This window comes from Pyrus communis, chromosome 7, assembly GCF_041283825.1.
Source record: "Pyrus communis isolate YQ-2024b chromosome 7, ASM4128382v1, whole genome shotgun sequence".
Lineage (NCBI taxonomy): Eukaryota > Viridiplantae > Streptophyta > Magnoliopsida > Rosales > Rosaceae > Pyrus > Pyrus communis.
In genome coordinates, this window is record NC_142571.1 from 21,810,331 (window position 1) to 21,821,812 (window position 11,482).

The 11,482-nt window shown below is 39.9% G+C and overlaps 2 protein-coding genes across 4 annotated transcripts; one reads left to right on the forward strand and one right to left on the reverse strand.

Annotated features, from left to right (window-relative positions):
• The first annotated feature begins 967 nt into the window (after nt 1–967).
• LOC137734641 (putative LRR receptor-like serine/threonine-protein kinase At3g47570) lies at nt 968–4,325 on the forward strand. Of its 2 annotated transcripts, XM_088696538.1 has the most exons (3): nt 1,174–1,384; nt 2,535–3,775; nt 3,878–4,325. In XM_088696538.1, the coding sequence occupies exons 1-3, from the start codon at nt 1,254–1,256 to the stop codon at nt 4,276–4,278; spliced, it is 1,773 nt and encodes a 590-aa protein (XP_088552664.1). In that variant the 5' UTR covers nt 1,174–1,253; the 3' UTR covers nt 4,279–4,325. The 2 variants fall into 2 exon arrangements, with proteins under 2 accessions (XP_068329992.2, XP_088552664.1); XM_068473891.2 differs by having other exon boundaries at nt 968–3,775.
• A 410-nt stretch (nt 4,326–4,735) lies between these two features.
• Nucleotides 4,736–7,591, reverse strand: LOC148695888 (putative inactive purple acid phosphatase 29). Of its 2 annotated transcripts, XM_088696540.1 has the most exons (4): nt 6,964–7,591; nt 6,345–6,739; nt 5,725–6,175; nt 4,736–4,983 (listed from the first exon to the last, which is right to left on the reverse strand). In XM_088696540.1, exons 1-4 carry the CDS (start codon nt 7,283–7,285, stop codon nt 4,949–4,951), a joined length of 1,203 nt encoding a protein of 400 aa, XP_088552666.1. In that variant the 5' UTR covers nt 7,286–7,591; the 3' UTR covers nt 4,736–4,948. The 2 variants fall into 2 exon arrangements, with proteins under 2 accessions (XP_088552666.1, XP_088552665.1); XM_088696539.1 differs by lacking the exon at nt 4,736–4,983 and having other exon boundaries at nt 5,458–6,175; nt 6,964–7,525.
• Nucleotides 7,592–11,482: the final 3,891 nt, after the last annotated feature.

Below are 11,482 nucleotides of genomic sequence, written 5' to 3' on the forward strand. Positions count from 1 at the left end.
TTACTCTTTGTTTCGACTCTAACTCGATCAAAATAAAGACCGAAACATGAAGACAAATCTGAAATATTTTCAACTCAAATTGTAATTAAGAACTTGCCATCTAATTGCAAAACTATGTAGCAGCAGACATTGCAAACCCTGACAAAGTTTGAAGTAGATAGCGAAGTCATGCAGAAAATATTTTCCAAACGCACTAGGTCGTTAATGGTTGATTTAAAACGCAATGCATGAAATTTCCCAACACCAAGAGAGAATTATTAGGGCATATTTTTTCTTTTACTAACGAAAGTTGGAATTAGATACAACACTATTTAGAAAGATAACATCAAAGTTACTTTGTTCAACATACAAAATTAAAGTAAAATTCTGTTGGCATGCGGGACAACATATTTAAAAACAAGTGCACACTATCACTGTTTTAGTTTGAAGGCGTGATAATATATAACATGTATGACTATCAAAAAAAGTTGATTTCCTACAAACCCTATATTTTTTTCTATTTTTATGAAAGAAAAAAAAATGCTTCAAACTCATTTTCTATATACACCTTGCGTTGGCTCTTTTAAGAAGGGAGAAAAGACCTGGATGTCCCCGAAGCTATGTTATGATTCTTGAGAGTATTAATTCCATATTGAGAAAATGAGGAACCATGCAAACGCTTAAACGTAATTTAACTACTTCTCATATTGCCAATTGATTTTTTAGTGGAACCTCAACTACTTTCTGTCAAAAAAAGATTGCGAATAAAACTAGTCAATTCTCTTAGTCAAGAATTCCATCTTAGCTCTACACGTCAACTCTCTTACTCTAGAATTCCAGTAATGCTTTGACTAGTAGTCTGTACATGTTTAAGGAAATGATACACGCACATCCGTTTTAGCCTCTCACTGCCAATGTTTAATCATATTCATTGTTTGTACTTGATTTTTCTAGTTCGATGACTGGAAATAAATAGTGTGTTTGAAAATCAGCGACCTTCATTTACCGAAAGATGCATGCTTATAAATTGGGTTATCCTCAAGCCGCTAGACAACCACAGCTTACACACTAGACAACCTTAGCTCACCCAAACACACCATGGGGATTTACAAGTTCATTTCATCACTTCTCTTTTTCTCATCTTTTTGCATCCATGTTGTTGTTCTTACCTCATGTCTTAATTCAGCCCTCGCCGGATCAAATGAGACAGATAAACTGGCCTTGCTTGAATTCAAGGCCAGGATAACCAGTGACCCCTTTGGTGTCATGACTTCATGGAACGAAACCATCCACTTTTGCCATTGGTACGGTGTTACATGTGGTCACCGCCACAAGAGGATAACAATGTTGAAGTTGCGGTCCTTGAAACTTGGAGGCTCTATATCACCACATGTTGGAAATTTGAGCTTCCTCAGAGTGTTTAGTCTCAGAAACAACAGCTTCCGCCATCAAATCCCTCCAGAAATTGGCCGTCTGCGCAAGCTACAACATTTGGTATTGCAAAATAATTCACTGAGTGGAGAAATTCCCGCTAATTTGTCAGGTTGCTCAGAACTCAACCGGATATATGTTGGCTTCAATTCGTTAGAAGGTAGTATCCCTAAGGAGCTTGGCACCTTGTCAAAGCTAAAAGAATTTGATATTGACCTCAACAACCTTAGAGGAAGAATCCCTTTCTCTTTTGCCAATTTGTCATCTCTTGAAGTGATTGGTACACTTTTTAATAATTTAGGTGGCAGTATTCCAGATATCTTTGGTCGACTGACCAATCTTTATTTTCTTGGATTGGATGAAAATGAATTTTCTGGTATGTTCCCTTCCTCGGTTTTCAATCTCTCTTCTCTCGAAACCTTTGCTGCCGTAGAAAACAAACTCCATGGCACTTTTCCTTCAAACTTAGGCATTGCCAATCCAAGACTGCGAACCTTTGCCATTGATTTGAATCAATTCAGTGGAACTATTCCCGTTTCAATATCTAATGCCTCTAATCTATTTGAGCTAGCACTCGGATCTAATCAATTGCATGGAGAAGTTCCCTCTTTGAAAAATTTACACAAGCTCGGGAGGTTTGATCTTGCTTGTAACCATCTTGTAAGCGGGGGAATTGGTGATGACTTGAGATTTCTCTGCGATCTGACTAATGCCACCCTTTTACAATCTTTGTATATTCATTCAAACAAATTTCGTGGTACGTTGCCTCAATGCATAGCCAACCTATCTTCTTCTCTTGTATCTTTTGTTATAGCCGAGAATGATATATTTGGCACTATCCCAAATGGGATGGAAAATATGCATAACCTGGAAAGCCTAATGATGTTCAGCAACCAGTTTGCAGGTCCCATCCCCCCAGAAATTGGAAAGCTCCCCAAATTATATCAAGTTGGTATGGCCATGAACCATCTCTCTGGGAATGTTCCGTCCTCTTTCGGAAATTTAAGTCAATTAACTAATCTATATCTACAGGATAACAACCTTCAAGGCAGCATCCCTTCAAGTTTGGCCGGGTGTCACTACTTGGAGATCTTATCTCTTGGCAGAAACAATTTACGTGGTACCATATCTCCTGAAGTCATTGGTGGTCTGTCTTCTTCGTATATTTTTGTGGATTTATCTCGAAATCATTTGACTGGCTTTGTTCCCAAGGAAGTCGGACATTTGATAAATCTAGAGCATTTTGATGTTTCCGGAAACATGTTATCTGGTGAGATTCCAGTAAGTCTTGGAAGTTGCAAAACCATACAATATCTTGACATGCAAGAAAACTTCTTTCAAGGGACAATTCCATCAGATATGAGTTCACTAAGAGGTATTGAATTCTTATCTCTCGCTCGCAACAACTTGTCAGGCACAATTCCAAAATTCTTGGAGCAATTTACATTTCTGCAATCTTTGAATTTGTCTTATAACAATTTAGAGGGAGTGGTACCAACCGAAGGAGTTTTTCAGAATGCAACTGCCACATCAGTCCAAGGGAATACAAAACTCTGTGGGGGCATACCAGAGTTTAAATTGCCAAAATGCGAATTTCGACATTCCAGCAAGAGAGGGTTGAGCCTAACCTTGAAACTAGTAATCTCTCTCCTTTGTGGGCTTTCTGGAGTCCCTTTTTCATTGGCGTTTTTGTACGTTTGTTGCTTTCAGAGGGTAAAGAAGGAGCATCCTTCAAGTGATTCTGAAACTTTTCCAAAGATGTCTTACCAAAGTCTTCTTAAAGCTACTGATGGATTCTCTTCTGCCAACTTGATTGGTACAGGGAGTTTTGGGTCAGTTTACAAAGGATTACTTGATCAAGGGGAAACAACCATTGCCATCAAGGTACTCAACCTCATTACTCATGGGGCTTCCAAAAGTTTTACAGCTGAGTGTGAGGCCTTGAAAAATATTAGACACCGCAACCTTGTGAAGGTACTTTCTGCATGCTCAGGATGCGACTATCGTGGTTGTGATTTTAAGGCTTTAATTTATGAGTACATGGTGAATGGGAGCTTAGATGAATGGTTGCATCCAACTCAGACAAATATTGAGACGAATGAGAGGCCACGGAGCTTAACTTTTTCTCGAAGGTTGAACATTGCTATAGATGTTGCAATGGCAATGGATTATCTCCATCATCAGTGTCACGTGCCAATAGTTCATTGTGACCTCAAACCCAGCAATGTTCTTCTCGATGGTGATATGATTGGACATGTCGGCGACTTTGGGTTGGCGAGATTCCTTCCAAGAACTCGTGAAGATGGTTTTGGTAATCAATCAAGCTCCATCGAAGTAAAAGGAACAATCGGGTATACTCCTCCAGGTGAGTACTTACTTTCTTCTCACTTTCCTAATCTTTTGTCCTTAATATTTTAGTATGGCCTTGAGCAGATATTTAGACTGTTAAACAAATTGTATAATGCAGAGTATGGTATGGGACATGAAGTGTGGACACAGGGTGACGTGTACAGTTATGGCATCCTCTTGCTGGAAATGTTTACTGGAATGAGGCCAACCAGCGACATGTTTCAAGGAACTTCAAATCTTCACAACTTTGTCAAGGCAGCTCTGCCTGAGCAGGTGGTAGAGATTGTGGATCCTGTTCTTGTTCAGGAAAAAGAAGAAGGGGACACAAGCGCAGACCAATGTTTTACCAAGGCTAGCACAAAGATCCACATCAAAATTGAAGAAAGCTTGATTTCAATTTTGGAAATCGGCCTTGCCTGCTCTGCGGAGTTGCCTAGAGAAAGATTGGACATCACTGATGCTGTTGCTGAGATGTGTCGGATCAGAAACAAACTTCGATCAGATAAAATGTCGGATTAGAATAAGCATATTGTTAATATGTTGCATTAGCATGTAATAATTTTATTAATCAGCACTGTGTTATATTAGCACTGTGGTCGAGACGTTGCATGATAATAGGAGGAATAGCCCGAGGAATTCTATCTTCATGACGATTCTAGTCTTAGAATTACACATAGCGATTTGAAACTGTTAAGTCTCTCTCTGGGAATGTTCCATCCTCTTTCGGAAAGCCAAGTGAAACTGTAAAGTCTCTTCCAAACCCGAGCAACCGGCCTTCTTTGCAGGAAGATCTACGACTCACCGACATCAAACAAGTGCTCATAGTTGGTTTCTGCAAATGGTTTGACGATTCCAGAAGATGTCCCGCGTTGAGAATTTGATGGGCGACGATGGCTTGCACGATCAACACAAGCCACTGTCACCAATTGTAGATAAACAGTGTGTAGTATAAATGACAATCAACCTTTTTACACCATTTTTCTGGGTCCTGTTTACCATATTTCAGAATGCAGTTATATAGCATACAAACAGTACATTTACTCCCTTTTTTTTCATAGATTTCGTTTATTGTCTGTTACGTTACAAAGAAACAAATGACAATTTCCTCGCCAGGATTTTCACAACTTTCTCATGCCTAGTTTCTTGCCTATAAACTCTCCCTGCTTACCGTCTGGCTTGTGGTCGTTACTCAATTACCGCCAACAGGTTTCTTTCTACGCATACCTGTTCAATATAGATGAAATAAGAAAATGAGATGAAGCGGGCAGACAGCATGTGAGAAATAGTAATGCATTTTGATCTTTGCGATAAGGATTAAACCGTAATGACAGTTGAAGCAGTGGATACAAAATTTAACACGAATCATCACTATCATAGATCAAGATCAGATGTTTCCAGTTTCTCTTTTCAGATTTCGAGTGAGAAATGGGGAGAAGGTGTTTGGTCAAGATGGTATAGAGATGTATGAGGAACTAGGCTCTGTGTATAAGGGATTCCTTTAGCAGCAAGCAACGATGGCTTGTGATCAACACAATAAGGGAAGTTGAGAAGCGGAAGAAAGAATTTTAATGTTGTATTATTGTGGCAAAGCTGCCGGACAGATAAAAACACAACTCTAGATCCAGTATCACATAAGCATGGGATCGAACAATTTACAAGCTGTTCAGAAAACTGCAAGTTTTAGTGGACGGGCAGAAGTTATGAGCAGTAAAACATCTCCACATTGACAAGCATAAAAGAATTATCCATGGAATGAAATCAAGTAAAAAGCCTACATGGATGCAAATGCATATTTAGTCAATGGATCCCTGGAATCCATGCCACAAGCTTGTTACATTGTTATGTTATGCATAAACGTAACAGAGACCACTTATTATGTTCCTAGAAGACCACTTATCAATGTCTAGAAAGAACTAGGAATAGGGAAGTACTGAAATTTTTCGTGCTCCTTTAAGGAATACGTACCCACAGAGCTCTTGCTCCAGAGAACCTGACCATCGATAGCAGTGAGGTGCTCATCATCAAGGCGCTTCCATGTTCTGATGGACTTGACCGCTCCCCAACCTCCCTTAACCGTTTTCTCTAAGTTTGCTTCCACCACCCTTGCTCTCCTATCCCATCCAGCCTTCCCATAAGCATGGTATCCAAATCCCCCAGCATAACAAAGGTTTATACCAGTTAGCTCCCCACAGAAGTCATTGAGGTGATCATGGCCTACGAATGCTGCCTTCACATCTCCTGCTGCAACCATGGTTGTGAAGAAGCCCGAGTTCACAGAAGCAGAGCTAATGCCTTCTTGTTTCACTCCTGTAAAGTTTGATGAGTCAAAACGAGCAAATTCCGGCAATGGTATGTGAAAGTATGCGAGCCCTGGTGCAGGCGCTTTCTGGGGTAGGGGCTTGCTCATGTATGCTTTCTGCAGGGAAAAAGACGGTGTCATCAGAACTAATTAGAAATAAGTCACTTGCTCAATGTGGATTTTAATCATCACAAATAAATATTGTGCAAGGGTTGATGGAAATGACTAGTTTAGGTAAATGTGTGCCATAAAAAAAGAACGGTGAGCAAAGTAGCGAGGCTAGTACCTGAAGCTTTGCAGAAGTTCGTTCAAACCAATATTGTTGGGAGGGTTTGATCCAACCATAGCGACGTATGGAGGGAACCGTGGAGTAATCTCCGCTGTCAAGGAAGTAAAGATTGAGAACCGATTTGTTTTCAAAACCAAAGCCCTCAACTCCGGCGACCTCTAGGTTATAGTTCCCAAAACCATCAATAACATCTTGGCCTAAAGGATTAACTTGAGCCAGAGTGTTCTTCAACCCAACTATGTGTTTCATTACCCCTTCCCTCGAGAGGTCGGATTGCTGATCATGGTTCCCCAACACAGCTGCCCACGGGATGTTGGACGCGATTGCTGGGGCGAACGCCTCGTTCAAAGATTTAGCAGCATTCGTGGCATCAAACCCGAATATGTTATCTCCTGTTGCACAAAGTTCAGATTGGAGAACCAATCAGAAATCCTAGTATCATAGCTAAAATCAAATCTTTGCTGAACAAAATTCAATGCTCATCAGCTGAAACAATGTCCTATCCTAAGCCAAATCCAATGCTCATCGTGTCCTATCCTATCCTATCCTATCTAATCCCATCCCAACAACAACACATAAACATAAACAAGAACAATGAAAGGGGAAGAACAAATACCGGTGAAGACAATGAGATTCGGCTTCTCCGCCTCGATCATGCGGCGGACAAAGGCGGTGGTGTTGAGGTCAGAGCAAGTTGCAAACTGGGACGGCAGCACAGCCTTACAAGGCGTAGTCTTGCCATTGCCGTAGTGCATATCCGCCACTTGCAGAATCTTAAACCGCCCATCTGTCCCAAACCTCAGCTTCTTCTCCCCAATTCCTTGGTGATGGTGGTGATGCTGTTGTTTTGCAGCAGCCAAAACCCATATCGGAAGCAGCGCCGCCACCACAACCCCCGCTAAAAATGGACTCCTTAGCACCTCCCTGTCCCTCTTCATCCTCACTGCACCACCTCATCTCCCAGACCACCGACCCTGAACCACCATTATAAACTCACGAGTTGCACCAACAAAAGCCTTCTTTTTCTCATTTTTTTATTCCTTCAAAGTTTTAACTTTTTCTCGGCAACCAAACAAAAGTCGGTCTCAGTCTGCCTGCCATTAATTAAGTAATGTGTTGGAATTAGAAGTTAGTGCGAATAAAGTAATGAGTTGGAATTAGAATAGAACGAGAGTTCCGTTCCATTCCCTCTAATATTTAAAAATAAATAAACACTTGGACAAAAACTTGTAGCAGCACGTTGTAAAGAAAATCAAAAACTTGTAGCAGCACGTTGTATATGTCTTGACTTCTTGTTACAACTTGAGAGTCTTTAACGTTATCATTATTGTAGTCAATACATGCCAGCTATTTATTTTGCATTCAGCCCTTCACATGTTATTGAGAGTCTGAACATGATTTTTATGTAATCTCAATAGTTTTTTGAATTTGAAATATTAATAGGTTCTTAAAGGATCGGAGGAGCATATTGCCCGAGTAAATTAAAAAACTATCATTCTTTAATCTAATTATCTTACGGTAAATAATATTAAGGTAGTTAAACCAATATTTGATTGAATTACCCTTTTATGTATTAGAGAAATAATTTAGGAGTAGATATTACAAATCCTACTCTTTCATCAGATCAGATCAGATCATCATCCTAATTCCAGCCAACCGTTGGATTGTTTCAAAACAGATCGTTGGATCTGCAACAGCAGCTTCTGGGCGCCAACAAACAGGCTGGACATCTGGCCAAGCTTTGACAGCTCGATAGCGCTTTTGGCCTGGTGGGTTCCCCTAAATATTAGCCCAGTTTTCGATTGGAGATAAATTTTCTGCAAATCAAGCCATATTTTGACATTTTTGACATTTTTGCCCTTTATCCCTCTCCATTAGAGATAGCTTAAGAGCGTCACTGTGGTGGGCAACAGCTATTGGAAGGCAAGGGCAACAAAATTGTCTCACTATTCACTTTTAATAGTAATTACCATTGTTCAAGTCTACATGTTTGGAAGGAGGAATGGCAAGAGCGATTTCTATTCACAAATTTTTTTTTAGTGTTTTCTTTGTCTTATACCTACATATTATTATTGCCATAGATTGTTGGGTAATTCTAAATGTTTAATTTGCAATTGTGTTGAACTTTATAAGATTTTTAAAGTGTGAATTTTGTAAAAAAATAAAAAATTGAATTTTTTGGTAATTTTTATGATTTTTTTTTAATTTTGAGTTAGATTAATCATGGCCGTTAAACCAATTTTTTAGAATCCAACGGTCCTAATTCCCCTATTGTTGCATCAACATTGAGCTGTTTCGCTATGCTTCTCCACTCAGCGCAAGCTCTCGCAAGAAATGGCAGGGCAACTGCTCTTGCAACAATTGCCCTCCTATTTTTCCACCGGTGGAGCAACTTCTTTTGGGCAAGAAGGCAATTTTACTCAGTTACAACGGCAATGAGGATGAGTGGAGATGCTCTAACATACACTGAAAAATTTATCCAATTTGACCTCAACCACCCATTATCTATTCTAAAAATTCTAATAATGACATGCATGGAATAAATAAAGGCATCACCCTTAGAGTTAGATGTGCCGCCAATTAACAAACTAAAATTTAAACGGCTAAAAATTAATGTACACACTCGAAAAGTCTTATGTATTTTGTCATGTGAAAAAAATTGATACACAAAATGCAACAACTACTTTATGATAATTGTTGGGGAAGGGCAATCTAGCCGGGCAATCTAGTAAGGCAAAGTTTCTCTTTTCTTTTTATTCCACAGAGCAGAGTGCGCCCCAACAAGCCTAATAGGCTAATATGCTCATTGAATCACCTCCCAGTAAAATATTCTGAACTTACACAAAGGTTTTACCTTTTTTACACTTGCATACAAGGTTAAGCTCTCAACTGTTTTTTAAACCTTGAACTTCGGATTCAGGGGTAAACGCTCTAAAACAATACTCAAAGGTTTCGTCTTTGAAACCGTCCTAAATTTACGACATTCGTAAAAATGAATCTGTGCCTTTTTTTTTCCAATGCTCGTCTTGTTTTCTCCTCTAAATCAGTGTTCTCTAGCTTAATTTCACAGTGCACATATGGTTAAGCACATGGCAGGACAGCCACAGCTCTTCTTTTGCAAACGATCCATCAGTGGGATTCTTGGACTTAAAAATGAAAAAGGTTCCTTCTTCCTACAAAATTAGGGGCAAGGGGTCCTGTAACTGTATCTTAGAACACTGGCAAAGCTAACGTCTACCTGTCCCATGAAAATAGACAAAAGCTACGTAAGTTATGGTGGATCAAGCTGATTCCACTTTTACAGCTGTTATTCCAATAGATACGGACTCTCATGAAACGAGTTCACTGTTGTTGTGGCGCTATGATCTAATAATACTATGTCTGTAGGTTTCTCTTTACATGACATTGCATTATTAAATCAGGACATCACGTGGCAGAATAACTATATAACACAACGGTTCATCCAAGATTCCTTAGGGAAAGAAAAAAAATGACAATCTCTTCATCGATATTGTTTTACTGATCAAGAAAATCCCCAGCTCACATATCAGGAAACAATATTATTACATGCTTAACACAACGTATATTTTATGATCCGCTCGAATTTTGTTTCTGATCCGACACATCTCAGCCATAGCATCAGCGATGTCCAACCTTTCTCCATGCACGTCTGTAGAGCAGTCAATGCCATTTTCAAGGATTGAAATCAAGCTCTCTTCAAATTTGATGTGAATCGTTGTGCTGACCTTAGTAAGACGGTTGGTTTGCGCTCATCTCCCCTTCCTGTTTTTCGTGAAGAAGAACAAGATCCACAATCTCAACCACCTGCTCTAGTAATGCTGCCTTGACATAGTTGTCAAGATTTGAAGTTCCTTGAAACACGTCACTGGTTGGCCTTTTTCCGGTAAACATTTCCAACAGGAGGATACCGTAACTGGACTCGTCACCTTGTGTCCACACTTCATGTCCCATACCATACTCTGCATTTATACAAGTTTTTTTAACAGTGTAAATATCAGCTGAGGGCCCTACTAAAATATCACGAAGAAGAATTAGAAAGTGCTCACTTGGAGTATAACCGATTGTTCCTTCTACTCTGATGGAGCTTGATTGCTTACCAAAACCATCTTTAAGAGTTGTGAGAAGGAATCTCGCCAACCCAAAATCACCTACATTTCCAATTAGACCATCGTCGAGAAGAACATCGCTGGGTTTGACAGGTCACAATGAACTATTGGCACGTGACACTGATGATGGTGGATATGTCCAATGCCATTGCAACACCAATAGCAATGTTCACCCATTGAGAAAAAGTCAAGCTCCTTGCCCTCTCATTTGTCTCATTACTTGTCTGAGCTGGATGCAACCATTTCTCTAAGCTCCCATTCACCATGAACTCGTAAATTAAGGCCTTGAAATCAGAATCACGATGGTCGAATCCTGAGCATGCAGACAGTACCTTCACAAGGTTATGGTGTCTAATATTCAAGGCCTCACACTTAGCTTTGAAACTTTTGGAAGCTCCACGTCAAACAAGGTACGTTGAGTACCTTGATGGCAATTGTCGTTTCACCTTGATCAAGTAATCTTTTATAAACTGATCCGTAACTTCCCAACCAATCAAGTTGGCAAAGGAGGATCCATCAGTAGATTTATGAAGAATTTGGTAAGACATCTTTGGGAAAAATTCAAAATCACAGGAAGGATGCTCCTTTTTTTAACTCTGGAAACTACAAAGGTAAAAATACGCAAATGGAAAAGCGAGTCCAGAAAGCGGGAATTTCCCCATTTAGTGAATTATTGTGCAATACCAAAGTTTGCAGCTTACGCAGACGGCCAATTTCTGGGGGATTTCATGGTGGAAGCTGTTGTTTAAGAGACTAAACACTCTGATGAAACTCAAATTTCCAACACTTGGTGATATGAGCGTCCAAGTTTCAAGGATTTAAGCTCCAGGTGATCCTCTCGTGGCGGTAACCACATGACACACCATGCCAGTGGCAAAAGTGGTGGATTCATTCCACGATCTCTCGACTCCAAGGGGATCATTATATATACTAGCCTTGAATTCAGCCACGGCCAGTTTATCTGTCTCGTTAATCTGGCGACAGCCGAACTAAGACATGAGTTGAGAA